This window comes from Ursus maritimus, unplaced genomic scaffold (assembly GCF_017311325.1).
Source record: "Ursus maritimus isolate PB19 unplaced genomic scaffold, ASM1731132v1 scaffold_25, whole genome shotgun sequence".
NCBI lineage: Eukaryota > Metazoa > Chordata > Mammalia > Carnivora > Ursidae > Ursus > Ursus maritimus.
Window position 1 is genome coordinate 23428840 of NW_024425008.1, and position 20495 is coordinate 23449334.

The 20495-nt window shown below is 41.2% G+C and overlaps 2 protein-coding genes across 4 annotated transcripts in view; both read left to right on the forward strand.

The window, feature by feature from the left end:
• TMED8 (transmembrane p24 trafficking protein family member 8) overlaps nucleotides 1–20495 on the forward strand; it is a 44694-nt gene that overhangs the window by 10631 nt on the left and 13568 nt on the right. For all 3 annotated transcript variants that reach the window (XM_040641607.1, XM_040641608.1, XM_040641605.1), the window contains exons 2-5: nucleotides 12181–12262; nucleotides 16799–16928; nucleotides 18489–18615; nucleotides 19049–19354. In XM_040641607.1, the coding sequence (XP_040497541.1) occupies nucleotides 12181–12262; nucleotides 16799–16928; nucleotides 18489–18615; nucleotides 19049–19354 (645 nt within the window). The remainder of the gene's footprint in view (nucleotides 1–12180; nucleotides 12263–16798; nucleotides 16929–18488; nucleotides 18616–19048; nucleotides 19355–20495) is intronic.
• LOC103674053 (60S ribosomal protein L12-like) lies at nucleotides 16–2294 on the forward strand. Its single transcript, XM_040641232.1, has 2 exons — nucleotides 16–62; nucleotides 148–2294. The coding sequence occupies exons 1-2, from the start codon at nucleotides 16–18 to the stop codon at nucleotides 737–739; spliced, it is 639 nt and encodes a 212-aa protein (XP_040497166.1). The 3' UTR covers nucleotides 740–2294.

The window sequence follows — 20495 nt, forward strand, 5'->3', positions numbered from 1 at the left end:
TTTGACTACATTAAAATGAAGAACTTTGCATCACCAGAGGACACCATTAAAAGAGTGAAAAGGTAAGTCACAGGGTAGAAGCAGTTATTTGTAACACATGTAATTAATGAAAGGTTTGTATTTAGAACTCCTATAAGTAATAAAAAGACAATCCAGCTTGCAGCTTTTGGCTTGGAGTTGGCCAAGGTGCAACTTTCTTTGGCTGCCCTTAACCCAGGTTCATCTGACACCAGCTGCCTGCACCTTGCTGCCTAAATTGAACCCCACTGAAATCAAAGTCATATACCTGAGGTGCACCAGTGGGGAAGTTGGTGCACTGTCTGCCCAGGCGCCCGAGATTGGCCACCTGAGTCTTTCTTCCAAAAAGTTTGATGATGACCTAGCCAAAGCAACTGGTAATTGGAAGGGCCTGAGGATTACAGTGAAAATAACCCTTCAGGACAGACAGGTCCAGATTGAGGTGGTACTTTCTGCCTCAGCCCTCATTATCAAAACCCTCAAGGAACTGCCAAGATATAGAAAGAAGCAGAAAAACATTAGGTATGATGAAAATATCAGTTTTGATGAGATTGTTGATGTTGCTGGACAGATGGGGCACCTATTTTTAGTTAGAGAACTCTCTGGAACCATTAAAGAGATCCTAGGGACTGCCAGACTGGGCTGTGATATTGAGGGCCACCACCCTCATGACCTCACAGATGACATCAGCAGTGGTACAGTGGAATTCCCAGCTAGTTGAGAACTACAAAGGAAAATATTTCAGTAAACAATCGATTAAAAGACACTCCAACAGTAAAATAGGCAAGAGACTTAAACAGGCACTTTATAAAAGAGGGTTTCCAAATGGTCAAGAAACATGATAAGTCATCAGTGATATGCAAACTAAATGATCATACACCAATCAGAATGGGCCAAATTATTAATATGACTAAGTATCGGAGAGGGTACAGAGTGATAGGAGTGTTTCTCGGTACCAGCAGGAGTGCACATTTGGTACAACTCCTTTGGAAAATAATTTGGCATTTTCTACCAAGGTTTATTGTGCATATTTCTATGACTCAACCATTCCATTCCTAGGTTTATATACAAAATTAATGCATGTGCATGTGTACCAAGATACAGGAACAAAAATATTTATAGCATCATTCATAATAGTCAAAAACTAGAAAGAACCTAAATTCATCAATGGTATATTGATAAGTTATGGTATATTCATGGAATATTATATAGCCCTGAAAATGAATAAACTTACCTACAACAACATACTTGAGTCTTTCAAACATAATGCCAAGTGAAAGAAGCTAGTCTTGAAATGTTCTGCATTATTTCTCTTTAATAGAGTTCAGGCAGAATAAAGTAACACTATTTAGGAATGCATATTTAAATGGCCCAACTATAAAGAAAAACAAGGACAAAACTTGACCCTAAGTTAGGACGACGGTTATGGAGGAAAGGAGCAAGTAATGATTGGGAGGGTCATGAATGGGGCTTGTAAAGTGCTAGGAATGATCTGTGTCTCGGCCTAGGTAGTAGTTAATATAGGTGTTTGCTTTTGATAATTTATTGAGCTGCACATTTTTGTGTACTTTTCTGTAGGTGTGTTATATTTCACAATATAGATTTGAAAAGGAATCAGTGTATAATATAGTTATTAAGAGTGCTAGCTTTGAACTTGGACTGGCTGAACTCACATCACTTCTGTTCCTATTTGCTGGTCATCTTGGGCAAGTTACTTGGTTTTGCTGAGCCTCAATTTCTTGAATGATAAAAAGGAAGTAACTGTAGTATCAACTTCAATGGTTATGCAATTGAGTGAGATTCAGTGAGGAATCAAAAAGATGATGACTACAAAATGCTTAGAAAGTAACTGACATATAGTAAGGATCACTAAGGATAACTAGGTGTTGGCTATAATAATGAAGATGATCAGAATGAAGATAGGATATCTGACTACTTCAAGTTCAGATTTTTGGATCCAAGCAAATGCTATCTAGGTCTTAGAACTCTAATCAAGAGTTAGAACTCTCTAATCAAGAGTTCTTGATTACAAGCAATAGAAACTAATTTTGGCTGCTTTGAGCAGAAAATGGATGACTGGAAGAATATAGGAGGCTCACCACATTGTTGGAAGGCTGGGGAATAGGCTGGTCTAGAGGCTAAGCAGCAAGAACAATTTGGTGAGGGCTGTTTGGCTACCGCTAGATGAATTCTCTCCCTCCGTTGTGCCACTGCTATTTCCAGTTCTTTTTTTTTTTTTTAAAGATTTTATTTATTTATTTGACAGAGATAGCCAGCGAGAGATAGAACACAAGCAGGGGGAGTGGGAGAGGAAGAAGCAGGCTCCTAGCGGAGAAGCCTGATGTGGGGCTTGATCCCAGAACGCTGGGATCACACCCTGAGCCAAAGGCAGAAGCTTAACGACTGCGCCACCTAGGCGCCCCGCTATTTCCAGTTCTTGGTGGGAATATTTTAGGTCATGTGCCTGGTCCCTAACTTCCCGGGTTTAGAAAAAGAAGGATCTTCCATTCTGACTTCCATTGTGTACTGTTTACAAAGTCAGTCCCCTCCAGGAGAAGGTTGAGTATGTGAAAGCCTCAAGATCCACAGGTGACTGCTACATCCAGGGTCCTGAAAGAACCGGCAATTGTAATTGTGTGTAGCAAGTTCAGTGCTATCTTTGAGGACTGTCAGGGACTAGAAATGAACCTATGTATCAATTACCCAAAGAGGAAAAGAGATTAGAATCCAGAATCTGTAGACCATTAAACTTGATGCAGCTTCTCAGCAAAGTTCTAGAATATGTCACAGATGGTTTGTGACCATTTAGTAAGGAAATAAACACGGCCAGCACAGGCATCCTAAAAACAAACTTGACCACCTAATGATTTTCTTATTGAGTTCTCTCTACTCTGTCTCTGTTATCACTTACTAGATCCTCATTATTTCTCATGTGAACTTTGCCAAGGCCTCCTATCAGATCGGGTAAGATCCATCTTACCATCAGCTGCTATAGAATCCTACCAAAAAATACAAATTTGACCATGTCATTTCCTAGCTTAAATTTAAGCCGAAAATTCTTGGTCATCTGGGGGATAAAGGTCCTTCTCAGTCTTCCCTGCTAGACGAAAGCTTCATGAGGCCAGAACTCTGTCTGCTTTCGTGCATCATCTCCAGTATCTAGTGTGGGGCCAGGCGCTTGTTAGGAATTCGTTCGGTATTGAGTTAAATTGATGGGACATGTGTCTCTTGGCTCAGGTCTCTGCACACATTGAACTTGCTATACACACTGAACAGCCTTGGCGTTTTGTTTTACTAATGTTTATTTTTTTATTTCTGTGAAGTGTTTCTAAGTATTTCCTTTTATTTTTTTGTGTACAATACAGTATTGTTAATTATTGGCACAATATTATACAGGAGATCTCTAGAACGTATTCAGCCTATGTAATTTAGACTTTACACCCGATGATTAGCAACTCCCCATTTTCCTCTCCCCACAGGGCCTGACAAACATCATTGTACTCTCAGATTTTCGATACCTCCACAAGTGGAATTGTGCAACATCTGTCCTTCTGTGGCTGGCTTATTTCATTTAGAACATTTCATAATGTTCTCAAGGTTCATGCATGTTACCACATGTTGCAGGATTTCCTTCTCTTAAAAAATATTATAGTATTCCATTGTATGTATCTACCACTTTTTTTTTTTAATCCATTCATCTGTCATTGGACAGTTAGGTTGTTATCACATCTTGGCTATTGTGACTAGTGCTGCACTGAAGCATTGGAGTGCTAATATCTCTTTGAGATCCTGATTTAAATTCTTTTGGATAAATACCTGGAAATGGGATTGGTAGATGATATAATAATTCTATTTTTAATTTTTTGAGGAATCTTTATACTGTTTTCCATAGTGGCTATACCATTTCACATTCTCTTGTAAGTGCAAGGGTTCCAGTTTCTGCACATCCTCTGCAATACTTGTCTGTTGTTGTTGTTATTGTTTTGATAATAGCCATCCTACCAGTGTAAGATGATATCTCATTTTTGTGGTTTTGATTTGCATTTCCTGATGATTGGTAATGTTGAACATCTTTTCCTATTCTTGTTGGCCATTTGGATATCTTCTTTGGAGAAATGTATATTCCAGTGTTAAGCTCATTTTTATTTACTTTTTTAAAGATTTTAATGTATTTATTTGACAGAGAGAGAGAGCACACAAGCAGGGGGAGCAGCAGAGGGAGAGGGAGAAGCAGGCTTCCTGCCAAGGAAGGAGCCTGATGCGGGGCTTGATCCCAGGACCCTAGGATCATGACCTGAGCTGAAGGCAGTTGCTTAACCGACTAAGCCACCCAGGAGCCCCAAGTCTTAAGCCCAGTTTTACATCGGGTTATTGGATTGTTATGCTATTGAGTTGTGGGAGTTTTAAATTTATTTAGGAAATTAACCTTTTTTCAGGTATATGGTTGGCAAAGATTTTTTCTCACTTCAGATGTTGTCTTTTCACTCTGTCGATTGTTTCCTTTGCTATGCAGAAGCTTTTCTGTTTGATGTAGTCCCACTTATCTCTTTTGGCTTTTGTTACTTGTGCTTTAGTGTCATATCCATAAAATTATGAAGCTTTGTCATGAGACCAATGTCATGAAGATTTTCCCCTATGTTTTCTTCTAGGAGTTTTATAGTTTAGGCCTCATGTTTTTTTTTTTTTTTTTTTTTTTTAAGATTTTGTTTATTTATTTGACAGAGATAGAGACAGCCAGCGAGAGAGGGAACACAAGCAGGGGGAGTGGGAGAGGAAGAAGCAGGCTCCTAGCAGAGGAGCCTGATGTGGGGCTCGATCCCATAATGCCGGGATCACGCCCTGAGCCGAAGGCAGACGCTTAACCGCTGTGCCACCCAGGCGCCCCTAGGCCTCACGTTTTTAATCCATTTTGAGTTGATTTTTGTATGGTGTGAGATAAGGGTCCAGTTTCATTCCTTTGCATGTGGGTATCCAGTTTTTCCAACACAATTTGTTGAAGAGACTGTCCTTTCCCGGTTGTGTATTGTTGGCACCCTTTTTGAAGATCAGTTGACCATATATGTATAGATTGATTTCGAGACTCTTACTCTGTTTCATTGATCTATACGTGTCTTTATGCCATACTCTCTTAATTTCTGTAGCTTTGTAATATATTTTGAAACAGGGAAGTATGATATCTCCAGTTTTGTTCAACTTTCTTTTTTTTTGAAGATTTTATTTATTTATTTGAAAGAAGGGGAGGGAGAGACAGAGCATGAACAGGGAGAAGGGGAGGGGCAAAGAGAGAAGCAGACTCCCTGTTGAGCAGAGAGCTTACGTGGGGCTCCATTCCAGGACCCTGGGATCATGACCTGAGCTGAAGGCAGCCGCTTAACCACCGATTAAGCCACGCAGACACCTCTAATATGGACATTTTAACTGTGTGAACATGGGATGTCATTCCATTTTTTTGTCTTCATTAATTTTTTCATCAGTCTTCTATAGATATGCCATGGTGCTTTTTTGTGTATTTGCTTTTGCTCATTTAATCCTCTCTGCCTGCAGTGCCCTTTTTCAATGCCCTTGCCTGTGGCCAAGCCCTACTCGCTCTTTAAGATAGCATAATTGCCATGTCTTTCAGGAAAAGTCCTTTGATCACCTTTCTTCCCTAAATTAGTTAAATACCCGCTGTGTTCCTGTGATATCAAGGGCATAATTCTATTCTAAATAACAACACATTTGTATTACCATTGTCTATGAGTTTCTCTTCTCTGTAGACTGAGCTCTTTAAGGGCACAAGTCATGTCTAATGTAACTATATTCCCTGGATGAAATATGGTGCTTGGCACACAGCAGGGACCCAGTAAAGGTCTGTTGAATGTATTGGGCAAAGCCAACAGCTAATGGTTCTCTTTTAAAAATTTAATTTAATTCATTTGAGAGAGAGAATGAGCAGGGCTGGTGGGGGCAGAGGGGGAATGAGAAGCAGACTTCCTCTTGAGCTGGGAGTCCAATGTGGAGCTTGATCTCACGACCCTGAAATCATGACCTGAGCCAAAGGCAGACACTTAACCCACTGAGCCACCCAGGTGCCCCTCATGGTTCCGATTTTGATGTGGTTGCTGTATATACCTTTTCTCATCAGAAAGAACCAGGACTCTTTAGAGAAATGACTGGGGCAGAGCATTTATAAGATGAGCTTGACTATAAGCAAGACTACTCGGGCACAGGAACCAACTCTAAAGAGCTCCCAATGGCCAAAACTAGGAAAACTTGAAACACATAAAACATGTTAAAAACTGCATGTTTCTAACAATACTTTACAAAACCCCCAAATCATTATATGGAGATTGCTATGATTCTTAGTATTCTGATAATTAGGGAAGACTCAATCTTTTATCCTGCCTTTTATGAGTAATACTTCAGAGTAACCAAATGGTTAATGGGGAGGAGATATTTTTTTAATAGAAGAATTCTAACTAATAAATGTAGAAGGTGCTAGAATTATGAAAATCATTTTCTAGTCTCTAATGAAATGATGGATCTATTTTAGTCAATGATCATGAATGGCTACTAAAGCCATTAGGTGAAATAAGGCTGAAAACTTGAACCCACTCACCAATCTTTACATCATTAAAGTTGTGATGAGCATATATTTTGTACTTCCTGGTGTGATCCAATAGGAATTTCACGTGCCATGTCTGGAGTATTCTTGTGAGATCAAAACTGAACCTGAATCTATATCTGTAGGTCGGCACTGTCCAAAAGAATTTTCTTTGATGATGAAAATGTTTCTGTGCCATCCAGTACCCACTAGCTTCCTGTGGCTATTGAGTACTTGAAATGTGGCTAATAAGACCGGGAGATTGAATTTTAATTTTTATTTAATTTTAATTAATTTAAATTGAGCTACAGGCTAGTGGCTACTGTATTAGACAGCACAGCTCTAGATCTAAGATCAATTTACAGGTAATACAGTGAACAGAAGAAGGATGAAATCGTGAAAATTCAGTCAGCCAGATTCAGAATGTGGGAAAATCTACAGGTCACATGACTTTGCATTTCAACAAATATATTGTATGAAAAACAATGGGGTGAGGAATGATATAGATTAAGAGACCTAAAATACATATAAACTAAATTTAGTGTGTGAACCTTATTTGGATCCTGATTTCAAACAAACTGGTTGTTAGAAAAAAATCTGAGACAATTGGAGGCATTTGAATGTGGATTGGGTATTAAATGATACTAAGGAATTGCCAATTTTGCAGGAACAATAATGGTACCATACCTGTATTGAAAGTCTTTTTCTTTAGAGATGTATTCTAAATGAATATAATAAAGTCTTCACTTTGCTTTAAATAATCTACTGTGTGTATGGTGGTGGGGCAGGAAGGTAGGGGACAAAAGAAACAAGATGTAAAATGTTGAGAAAATAATGAGTCCATGAATCTCTATTCCACTGTTCTCTAATTTTGTGCCTATTTAAAATTTTCTAAAATAAAGAAGTTTTAACTAGAATTTAAATAAAAATTTGAAAAAGAAAATAAAGAAGTTTTTACAAAGCAGTAATATACCTAAAATATATAAAGAATGACAAAGGAATAATTTACTCAGAATTCGGAATACGGGTGATATGATTGGGAAGGGGCATTAGACAGAGGACTTCTGAAGTACGAATAATTACCTCATTACTGACTAAGAAGGTATTGGTATTAACATTTTTAGTTTTGTGTCTCCTTCTCATGCCATCTGCAAAATATGTATTTTTCAATAAAAAGTAGAAAGCAAGCAAGCTTACTGTTAGGACATGAAGAAATCTTACAGAATCCAATTGCAGGGGCGCCTGGGTGGCTCAGTCGTTAAGCGTCTGATTCAGCTCAGGGCGTGATCCCGGTGTTCTGGGATCGAGCCCCGCATCAGGTTCCTCTGCTGGGAGCCTGCTTCTTCCTCTCCCACTCCCCCTGCTTGTGTTCCCTCTCTCGCTGGCTCTCTCTGTCAAATAAATAAATATAGTCTTAAAAAAAAAAAAAAAGAATCCAATTGCAGGAAGCACTGATGGACGTTATGGGAATTAGAGAGTGGTCAGGTAGACTCTCTGTGTCTCTTTTCCTCCTGGACCTCAAGGTCCCTTGTTTCTACTTCTCTTTGCGTGAATGATCGTTTTCCTGTCTCTGACAGTGGTCTTCAGTGCTTAGTCATCTGCTTTTACTTGGCCTGTGAAGGCTTCTCCCAAATGGCAGGCTCTGTCCCTGATTGAAACTCTTCACAGTCTGCTTCGGCCTGTGGTACCAACCCCAGATTTTGGGGAAGAGAATTGGACTGACTTTGGGGCAGTTATTCACCCAAAACCAATAAGCATGGCCAGCATGGTAGACCCCGGTCACCAGGACTGCCCTTTTAAGGCTGTGAACAGGGGACGTTCTTAAAGGGTTGTAGACATCTCTAATATAAAATCATCATTTATGACAGTGAAAGATTTGAAACAAACTCCAGCTCTAACAATAGAAACTTTAGGATTGGTTGAAGAAATTTTAGTATAGACTATTGGATAATATACAGCCATTTAAAATTATGATATAGTACCATTTCTATTGACCCTGAAAAATGAATAATGTTCAATAACATTTCGTGCATGTCCTTTCAGAAATATAACAAATATGTATGTGTGTGTGTGTGTGTGTGTGTGTGTGTGCATGTGTAGATTTGAGCCCTAGAATGAGTGGAAACTCTGAAACATTAATGGAATAATTAATGAAAAGCTGTATGTTAGAGAACCTTGAGCTAGTTGGTATTGTAGTCCCAACTGATCAACTCATGGTACATTATTTTCTAGGAGAACTATGGTCTTCATGCCCCACACAAAATTAATGACTGGAGATAGGGGGCAAAATATATAAACATATAGATATATATACATCTCTTTTCTCCCCCCATATATGTATAAGTATATTTATAAATATATAAATATATTCTCTTTTTTTTTAAGATTTTATTTATTTATGTGACAGAGAGACAGCCAGCGAGAGAGGGAACACAGCAGGGGAGTGGGAGAGGAAGAAGCAGGCTCATAGCGGGGGAGCCCGATGTGGGACTCGATCCCAGAACGGCAGGATCACGCCCTGAGCCGAAGGCAGACGCTTAACAACTGCGCTACCCAGGCGCCCCTATAAATATATTTCTGAAAGGATATGCACCAAAATGTTAACAGAGGTTATCTTTGGCTAATGGGATTGTGGTTGATAACATTGTTTTTTTTGTTTCTTTTTGCTCATTTTTCTACACTGAATAATGGATTATTTGTATATTAAAGTCTAGAAGGGTAAATGTAAAATGTTTTCTTATCTGTATTCATTCTACAATGAGCAAAGCATGCATTACTGTAATTTCAAGAAGTTAATTTGAAATAAATAATATAGATATGCAAAGTCCTGCATTAAAGTTAAAAAGTCAATTATTTTCCAAAAATCTGTTTCAAAAATAGAGCATAGGTGAGACTGGGCTTGAAGTAGTTTATTTTTATATGCCCTGGAGATCTTGATTGACTTATTTAGGCTAACAGGATAAGTCTGCAGTTAAATCTAGTGCCCAAACCAAGAAACAGACTCTTGACTATAGAGAACAAGCTGATGGTTACCAGAGGGGAGGTGGGTGGGTGGGGGATGAGTTAAATAGGTGATGGGGATCAAGGAGGGCACTTGTGATGAGCCCTGGGTGAGTTACGAAAGTGTTGAATCACTATATTGTACACCTGAAACTAATATTACATTGTATGTTAACTAGCATTTAAATGAAAACTTAAGAAAAAAGAAAACATAAGAAAACAAACACAAAATCTGGTGCTCCGTTAGAGTATTAGATCAAGAAATATTGTGTCCTTATTAAGAGTTTATAGTCTCAGTGTACTCTTCATGAATTAGAACACATCTGGAAAAGTCCATTTTAGCTCCTTAGTTCAAATGGAACAGAGAGGAGCAACAAAAGGAGGCCAGTGTGGTCAGAGGTCACCTGACGGATGATGGAGAGACCTGGAGATGGTCAGCCTGAGGAGGAACTTGCGGGAAAGGTGATAGCAGGCTGTAAATATTTGAAAGGGTATTGTGGGGAGGGATTTAAGAGAGAGGTTATTAGGAAGGAGATTCTACTCAGGTCAACATAGGGAAGAACTTTGTGTTCCCATTATCTCTTGGTCAAAGGGCCTCTTCGCAAAGTAGCAGAGACTGGGGGAACATCTGACAATTATCTGAGACTCAGTTTCTTTGTGGGGAGGTGTGAAGAAAGCTTCGTCCTCCTGAGTTTCTCCTTTACTCTCACACGACTCCCGTTCACAGCACTTCTGACAGCAGGTGGGTTTTCCCCTCACACCAAGCAATTCTGTGATGGTGTGTCTGGGTGTTCTACAATTTAACTGAATTACGACGCTCTACCTGGAGACAGTGTCAGATCCCACAGGTGAAGGGCTTTGTCCCATGAGACTGTCACGCACCCCCCCCCCCAACTTCAGATGCCAATATCAAGCAGTAGGTCCCAGGTTACCCATAACTGCTGTCTGACTTGACTATAAAGTGGAGATTCCCATGACCTCCTCCTTCTTGAATTTGATTTCCTAGAGCAACTCAGAGAACTCAGGGAAATACTTGCATTTACCAGTTAATTAAAGGATATGAGAAAGGATACAGATGAATGGTCAGATGAAGAGACACAGAGGGCAAGGTTTGGGAGGGTCCTAAGCTCAGGAGCTTCTGTTCCCTTGGCGTTGGGGTATGTCACCCTCCCAGTATATGGATGTGTTCACCAACCTAGAAGCTCTCCAAACTCTGTACTTTGGGGATTTTTATGGAGGTTTTATGACATCAGTGTGATCAGTCATTAACTTCATGTCCAGCCCCACTCCCCTCTCTGGAGAATGGGGGTAGGGCTGACAATTCCAAGCCTCTGATCGTGGCTTGGTCTTTCTGGTAAGCAGTCCCCATCCAGGAGCCCACCCAGAATCACCTCTTTGGAACAAAGGACACTTCTATCACTTCTATCACCAAAGAAGGTCCAAGGGATTTATGAACTCTGTGTCAGGAACCAGAGTCGAAGACCAAGCATTAGAACAAAACATGCTCATAGTGTTTTTTTCATTAGGAAATCATCAGGATTTTTAGAGTTCTGTGCCAGGAACTGGGGGCAGAGACTGATGTATGTATTTTCTGTATCGTCACAAGAGGAAAATTGGGTGGCATAAGCTCTAAGGTTTTTCTTTCTACCTATGAGAGTGTGAGCTGATGAAAAGAAAAATAAATCTTTTCACGGATAAAAAAAGTGAGACTAGATTTAAGTTGGATCACAAATATTTGCCCATCATTTGTACTTTTATGTTGCTACCAAACTGACATTTTGCAGTATTTGAGGTTTACTTCATTTAAGTTGTATTTCGTACTGAGAAGTGGACTTTGGGCTTCAGTTTCTTGTGATCGTAACCAGAGGAGGTCCAGCCAGGGCCTATCTAAATACACTATGCTTTTCTGAGTGCTCAAGGGAAGGCTAGATCAATAAACCATAAAGCTTAGTAGCACGTAAAGGTTAGGCGTATGACTGCCTGGGTTTGAATCCTCTCTCTGTGCCTTAGTGTCCTTTCCTGCAAAATGGCAAACATACTGGCCAAAGGCTTGTTGTGAGCTTGGGAACATGGCCTTCATTATGCATTTCACCTGGATACTCCTTGAAGCTACCTACCAGTTCTCCAATAAGTCACTGGTGAATGAGCGAGTGAAAGAAATTACAAAAATCCTTTCCTCTACCTACAGTGATGGGAGCTTACTGAACGTAGACGTGACACTCCACCCTGTGACGCTGGATTTCAGTACATTTCATCCTAAGTCTCACTCTGCCTTTTATGTTTTGCCTAATTTAACCATATACTTCCTGAGAAATGTGATTCTTGAACTGGAATGAATTTTGTAGGGGCTTGTTTTGGAAAGGAATGTATTTTTGTCATGAGTGCGTTATGCTGGTCTGAGAATACTTGGATGTGAGAACTTGAATAACTTATGCACTGGGCCTCTCAGAGGTGGATGCCCAGACTATTTTTGGAAAGAGAAAGATGGTTGAAACTACCAGATTTTTTTTTTAAGATACAAAATAATAATGATTGTGTTCTCTCTCAAATACTGAATTTTTCTTTCCATGATTTTCTAGAGAATGAAGATCTAGAAAACACCAAAGTCACCTCTGTAGTGGCTTCTGCCTCTAATCCGGAACCCAGTTCCTCACCTTACAGGTACGGACAGCAACTGCTTGGTTCCTAGACGTTTGATAAGGAATTGATGAAAGGCGTGGACAGCGACTTTAAGGGGGCAGACAAGTTGGAGTGAAGACTATAGATGATTTGGTCATTAATTAGTCAGCCCTTAGGTGTGTTTAGGGGCAATGTCGGATCTCTTTCAGGTGACGAAATTTTCTTTACTCTCAGAGAACAAAACTGTAACAAATAGTGTAGTGTCTTTGTCTTCTTCTGAAGCCCAGGTTGAAATGTTAAAACATCACACATGGATCCCAGGTGGACTTTCAAGAGAATGTGTGTTTGGTTTTTACCCATAAGATGCACGCACACGCACACAAACACACTTTGGGAGGTGTTTTTTTTTTTTTAATTTTTAGATTAAACTGGTACGATGACCTTCAGATTGTTAATTTCCTGCTCCGTGCATTTCATCTACCTACTGTCATTGATACCACAGTGTATAGGGGAAAGGGAAGAGTTGTACTGGCTCTGGAATAAGGGGAAACATGAAACATTTATGGAATAATTAATGAAAACCTGTATTTTGGAGAAATAATGGAGCTAATAGATATTATAGTCCAATTGATGTGCTCGTGGCACAATATAGTCCAGTAGAACCAGTGTGGTCTCCATGCCTCACAGAGAGTTGATGGCTGGCGGTAGAGAGGAATGTCAAGATATTTAAACAATCTGTTATTTCTCTTTAAAATTTTTTAAAATTTTATTTTAAAGTAAATTCTGTGCCCAGTGTGGGACTTGGACTCACGACACCGTGATTAAGAGTCGCATGCTCTACTGACTGAGCCAGCCAGGTGCCCCCAATCCATTATTTCTTGAGTGGAAGTTCTTTCTTCTTACTTTTATAAATGAAATAAAACTTTTTCCCCCCAGAATTCAAATGATGGAAGATAATAATGATTAATATAATAATATAGTTGGTGATCTATAGCCATACTTTATTGAATTTTTCTCCATAATAATAATAATAAAATACTTACTTTTTATAGAATATTTCTGTTTGCTCAGTACTATACTAGGTGTTAAAACGTATTATATCATGTAATCCTCATAACAGCCCTGCTGAAACAGGGGTTTTTTTGGTTTTTTTTTACGATGGGGAAAACAAAACAGGGAATTGAAAAATTTTCCAGGTTCATAGAGCATTAGGTTTGTTCTACTCTAAAGCTTGTTCTCATAAGTCACATTAGAAGGGTTTTGAGTTCCATGCTTAGAGCTACTAGGTTATTTATATAACAGTCCTTTTAGAAGACAAAGCCTCCCCAAGGCTTTGATGATTTGAGACAATTCCTGTCCTCATCAAATCCCAGGAGAGGAGCTCCTTTCCGTCTTCCTGCCATCACCCTTTTTCTGTACATGATGATTTGAAGGATATTTGGGGGATGGCTTTGGCACAGAACTGATTTTTCCTCCTAAGAGTAAATAAAGTTTTTGAGTGAAGAATGTACAACGTTCTTAGAAAAAAATAGGTTTAATGTTAAAACTTGGTTTCTGAAATCTAGTGTGTGAAGAAAGAAATCCAGCCCAGATGACGCCTGAAGTGTAGCGTTTATGTTTTGTATATATTAGAACTGGAAGGGCACAATTCTCTCTCTTTGCCGGTGAGGCTGGCCTGGCTCTCCCCTCCCTTGGGATGCCCTCCCTACCCTGGGTCAGCACACACCAGCAGGCTTACAGCGGGAGTTTTTCCTTGACGTGGTTTATCACTGGCATCAAATGATTTGCAATTTATCTTTCCCAAAATACCCTTCATTGATTCTTCAGAGCATAAAATGCTAATGTGAATATTAAATTTATGTGGCTGTTGCATGTCCTGTTTAGAATTGTTTTTTAATAAGCAGAACCATATTCGTGCAAAGTAGCATGTGCAAAGGCAAAGAAGAGACTTTAGATGCATACACAGTAAGGTCAGGCTAATGGTCAGGTTCACTGTGGTAGTCTCACATGCCAGCACTCCTCTTTTGCTCCCAAAGAAAAACTAACTTACTCGTTTATTTGTTCAACAAATATTTTGGGGCTGTCTCCCATTTATTCAGTCAACATGTATTTGTTGAGAGCCTGCTTGCTATTTACCTGGCAGTGTTCTAGGCAATGAAGATAGCACAGATGAACAAGCAATCCAAGTCCCTGGGTTCATGGAGTTTACATTCTAGTGGGAGGGCAGACAGAAAGCAAGTGTGCATCATATTTCACAGACTCTTAAGGTGCCATCAACTGTAAGAGGTACTGTTATTTTATAAACTACCAAGAAAGGGAAGAATGCTCAAGGTAGAGAGTCTAGTAAGAGACACACACACCCTCCCCCCACCCCACACTATGGGGCTAGGACACCAAAAGCCTAAACCTTCAGTAAAAAGATAAGACAAAAGGTCCCTCCACACAGAAGGATTGCAAGGAAACTTGAATGTCTCCACCTTGGCACTGTGTAAGCGGTGGAAAAAATATCTCGCCTGAGAATATGAACCACGAGTCTGTAGTCACCAGTTTGTGGTCTAAATTCACTCTGCCAGTGTGATCTAAACAAAACCCTCACACATAACTTATTTCAAGTCATCTCATTTGGAAGCCCTCGTGAGTACTGGCAGGAGCAAACGCAGATCTGGAGAAGGACTCCGTGTCATTCCAGGCCCCGGGCAGTTGTAAGACACTACTAATTTTAAGGACATCCCCCATTTTGTTTATATTAAAATCTGAAAACAAATATATAGTCTTGGCAGTCGACAAAATATGGTAGGTACATAATATGTCGGGCAGTGGTGAGTGCAGTGAAGACGAGTGAACAGGGTAAGGGTGTAAAGACTGATGGGGCTAGGATGGGATGAGCCATTTCACCTGCCCACCTCTGGGAGCCTCCCCAGAAGTGACAGCTGAGCAGAAGCCTGAAGGAAGGAAGCCCTCAGGTAACTGGCAGAAGAATGTTCTAGGCTGAGGAGACAGCAGGTGCAAAACCCTCGAGTGGGAGAGGGCTTGAGGTCTTTGAGGATTCTCAGAGGTTCAAGAGGCCACTGCGACAACAGCAGACCAGGCAAGATGACGTGACGTCATTCTAGGGGATGAGAGTTCCATGACAGATCTGGCGTAGATGCTGTGCATACCGGGAGTGAGACCGGTCCCTGCCAGCATCAGGCTCACCTTCTAGTAGAGGAGACAGATCAGGATAAATAGTGTCAAGAAACAAAAGTGGACTGTAATTTCTGGGGTTAAGAGAATAAATAGGCTTACAGCCTAGACTAATTTACATTTTACACAGGATTACCCAAGCAAACCCATAAAATCAACAGCATCCCACACCTCTGATTTTTACAGTGACTGCCTCTTGTTGTTCTGAGGGAGGTTGGAATGACTTGGATATCCCAAAAGATGGCTTTATTTTGTCTGAAAAAGAGGTAATTTGTAGAGTGATTTTTTTCTTGTTTATGTTAAAAAAAAAAAAGAAGAAAGAGAAAGAAGCTAATATACACCAAAGCAGTCTTCTGTTACCCCATGTTGTCTATAGTACTGTTTTCCTGTCATTTACTCAGCTTTCCTGGGAAAGCGATGCTTGAAAGCAGTGGTTCTCAAACTTTTACACAATTCAGAGTTACTGAGGACCCCAAGGAATTTTTTCTGTGGGTTGTATCTGTCACTGTTTACTATATTAGAAATTAAAACTAAAAAATTAAAAAATAGTTGTTGATTAATCTAAAAATGAAAATAACAAGCTCATGGCATATTAATAAGTAATATATTTTAAATGGAAAACAACTATTTTCCAAAGCAGAAATAATTTAGTGAGAAGAGAGATGTTGTAACTCTTTCATGTCCGGCTGCACAAAGCAGTCAGATCCTTACATCTGCTTCTGCGTTCACTCTGTTGTGAGATCACAGGTCACGTACTGGAAAACTCTATACTCTTGAGAAGGTGAAAACGAAAAAAAGGCGATCATATTTTAGAATCATTATAGAAGAGTCTTCAGAGCCCCAGTGGTCCCTGCACCATTAACTGATACTCTAAAGAATCCATGCCACCTCTTGTTGGCAACAGATTTCCAAGAGGCCTGGGGTATGGTGCTACCACCCTGGCCCCTCACTTTCTTTTCTGGGCTCCGGAAGCCAGGGGAAAGGGAGGAGAGCAGAAATGATTCCCTTGCTTCCTTGAAAGTAACTATTCAAATGCTTGCATTTTAAGTCATTGGGATAACAGATTAGTGTGTTTAAAAAAGCAAAGAAAGTGTTGACCGTCTTTTATTACCCAGTGAACTGGTGTGAGGTGGAGGCTGGTAGGAAGTGGAGACACCAGAGAGGCTGCTCCGGGGATGACCAGAGGGGGACTGCCTCCAGAATCCGCGTGCACTCCCTCTGTTGTGGTGGTGAATTTCCGGCTGAGGCGAGGCCTAAGGGACAGTAGACCTAAATGCCAGAGGAAAGCAGAGGTTGGGAGGTGTCCCTTGAGGGGTATTTTATTCCTAAGCTTCTCTAAGACTATCGTGCCTTTTAAAAGAGTCCTTGAATTGACCTGCTCTCTTCCTCTGAGAGGTCACAGATGGTATCTCCCATGAGTGAGGATGCCCCAGAAGATCCACGGAAGACAGCTGCTGCCTCGGAGGCACAGGCCTTGGTGGGACAGGAAGTGCTGCCTGCAGACCAGGCCCAGGTCCTCAACAAGGTAGGGAGGACACTGTCGCCGTCTCTTTCGTGGCACCAGAATTTAGATGCACATGGGTGGGTTGGCACTTAAAGCATTGAGGCATCTTGGTTTTAGTTATTTGGAGAATGGTCCCAGGTATCACCCTCAGGGCCCATCAGTGAACTAGCAGCTATTCAAAAAAAATGAAATGTGGGAATGAATGCTCGCGTGTTGTCTAAAATCCTCTGGATGTGAGGAGCCTTGATCCGTGGGATTGTGTTTCAGCTTCAGTTTTCTTCAGGTAGATGTACTCAGTATTTATGATGAAGTTTCCTTAGAAGTTGTATAGGTAGCAGTGGCCTCCCTGCCACGGAGGAATGGGTTTGTGTGTCATTATTAGCACTATTATAGTGCTAATATAGCACTATTATAATAACAGATGGTATTAGTGTCAATAAACAGTGCCAAACATTGTAATTGCATTTGCATAATGCTTTATAGTTTACAAAGCATTTTATCCACAATAGTTTATTTACTCCTGAGAGCCAACCTGTGAGACAGGTACCATCATGTTCCCATTTTACAGATGAGGAAACTGAAGCCAAGACCTATCAGTTGACTTTACTAATGCTGCGCTGCTAATATGTTGGAAACTAAATCCTTTGTTTAGCCTTCTGGAAAAGGAAAGACCCACTTAAGCAGGTTAGCCAAAGTCTCATTTAGCTCATTAAGCAATGCAGATAAAGAACTGTAGGACTTATTCTCCAGAAAGAGATATTATGAGAATATAGTCTGGGAGTAATTCAAAATTTCTTTCTCGCAAATATAAATCTGAGCTCCTAACTGGACAGCGTGGGCGGTGGGTGTGCATGTCTTGAGTTGCCTGCTGACTGCTTGGAGAAGGAGCAGGAAATTACGGCATCCAAGCAAGAAACAGGAACCCTGATCCGAGTGGTCTGACGTGAAGCCCACAAGAGAGAGGTTGAAGCCTCCTGCCATGGGCTAGCGAGGGCTTTGAGTTTCAAGTGACGCTCAGACTCTCCATGCAGGTTAGATGTCTGGCAGCAAACGTACTGTTTAAATACACTGAAACAGGTGAAATGGCGATTATGTATAGGACACTGTTAGTGGATGTGACAGCCGGTGGCATGGGACGTCCCAGGTGTGTAATGGATGAGACAGAGAGAGAATATAAGCCAGATCCTCCCTTTGCAGTGCTTTGGTGACTCGATTGACAGGGCTCTGGAGGTAACCGGGAGTGGGAATTGTAGCAGGAGCAGAGTGGGAGTCGGGCTAAACCCCGGCTGCAAGGGCTGCCACGAGAGGGGCCATCCGGAGGGGCTGTGCAGGCTTGAGGCCAGGCCAAGGCCCGGCACAGAGACGCTGTGGGTGCAGAAGTAAGTGGTGAGCATGGAGGATGTTCACGGACAGATTTTATAAAGGGTCTTCGGGGAGAGTTGCAAAGGGAGGAGGGAACATAGCTGCAGGCTTTGAGCTGGGAAGGTGGAGGCCATGGGGGAGGGGGTAGCACCTTCGGGAAGGAGACTGATTGGAATCTGCCCCTCTAGGAAGTGCTCTAATCAGAGTTCCTTTGTGCAGATGGCCAAGTACCAAGTTCCACAAAGGTCTGGGGATATCTTTATGATCCAGTCTGAGCACACAGGAGCTATAGATATCCTTTCCGCTGATTTGGAATCTGCAGATCTCCTGGGGGATCACAGGAAAGGTGAGACCTCTGGGGGTATGGAAGGTGATTTCTTTGTTCCCAGTGGGTGCTTAAAGAAAGCCAGGCAGGGGGCACCTGGGTGGCTCAGTTGGTTGGGCATCTGCCTTCGGCTCAGGTCATGATCCTGGGGTCCTAGGATCGAGCCCCGCATCTGGTTCCCTGCTCAGCGGGGAGCCTGCTTCTCCTTATCCCCCTTCCCTCTGCCCCATGCTTGTGTGCTCTCTCTCTCAAATAAATAAGTAAAATCTTAAAAAAAAAAAAAAAAGGCAGGCAGACTGATGGAAGGAAAGTGAGAAGGTGACTTGTGAAAGGCAGTCAAAGAAGCCAGGAAGTAGAAGGAAGGGCTTTGACCACGACACCCTCCCTAAACCAAATGCCAGATGTCTTTGCATTTCCTCTTAGTTTCTCAGTAGTGAGCTGCCTGTCTTTTCAGTATCCCCACCTCTGATGGCTCCTCCGTGCATCTGGACCTTTGCCAAGATGAAGGAATTCAAAAGCAAGCTGGGCAAAGAGAAGAACAGCCGTCTGGTGGTGAAGCGGGGTGAAGTGGTGACCATCCGGGTACCTACCCATCCAGAGGGGAAGCGTGTTTGCTGGGAGTTTGCGACCGATGACTATGACATTGGCTTTGGAGTTTATTTTGACTGGACCCCTGTAACCAGCACTGACATAACTGTGCAGGTCAGTGATTCCAGTGAGGATGAGGATGAAGACGAGGAAGAGGAGGAAGAGATGGAAGGTAAATTTAATTTTAACGTAATTTGCGATTGGCTTTTTCTGGCTCAACCCAATTTCTAGTGACCATTTCCTGTGTTATACCAGTCCTCTTCCTTAGAATGCAAATGAGGGATCTCTTTCAGCATCGTAAGTTAAACTGAGTGATGTAGGCCAAAGTCAGACCCTCAGACATTCTGGTGGAGATGGTATTGGTGCCTTGGTGGAAAGCTTCTTTTGCTTTTTAATCAGTACCTAGCTATGTCCCCAACATCTCCTTGGGGACAGGGATGAGGTGGGCAGGAAAGGGGTGGGTCATTGCTGCCATATATAGATCATGTATAAACTTGAGATTATTTTATATTCTCTCATAGTTTGGGATATTTACCATTTTTAGTCTGGAGCCAAACCGGGTGATTACAGTTTGCTAACTGTGCTCGCCTCCAAACTGTCACAGTTGGCTGACTACTGTTTACTTCTTTCTTCATGCCCAGAGCAGTTTTCTTTTTAAAGCTTTTTTTTTTAAGATTTTATTTATTTATTTGAGAGAGAGAGAGAGAGAGTTAGCGTGAGCAGGGGGATGGGCAGAGGGAGAGGGAGAAGCAGGCTCCCCGTTGAGCAGGGAGCCCCGACACAGGGTTTGATCCTAGGACCCCGAGATCATGACCTAAGCTGAAGGCAGACACTCAACCAACTGAGCCCCTCAGCCACCCCCAGTATTTTTTTAATTAAAAAAAATTTTGTATTATGTTAGTTTGATGTGTACAATATAATGATTTAATATTTGTATATATTGCAAAATATGCCTGGAGCACAGCACATGCCCAGAGCAGTTTTCAAAGTGCTTTCTGTGCTCCATTCCAGTTATTTGCAGTGCCTACTTAGGATGACCCTGAGGCTTTTTTTGTTCTTTGTTTTTTTGTTTTTTAATATTAAGAGTAGGTTGTAAGTAGGTTCCAAGCATCTTGATTTTTCTATATAATCTTAAAATCAGTCCCTTGCTTCTTCGTGGAAGAGCAAGTCTGCAGGGAAATCTTTAGGTATTTAGGCAGGAGAACCTCATGTCTTAATTTGCTATTTTGCAGGTGGCCAAGTAGAAGTTGTAGGTCATTCTGTACAGTGTGTTTGTATTTCCTACCTCTGTTAGCTGTTTCTTTTTCCTGCTG

Excerpts from the sequence above, each read along its gene's own strand:
- LOC103674053 (XM_040641232.1), top strand. The coding sequence starts at position 16 with ATGAAGAACTTTGCATCACCAGAGGACACCATTAAAAGAGTGAAAAG. Across the intron at positions 63-147 it reads ACCATTAAAAGAGTGAAAAG|ACAATCCAGCTTGCAGCTTT; the intron begins GTAAGTCACAGG and ends AGTAATAAAAAG.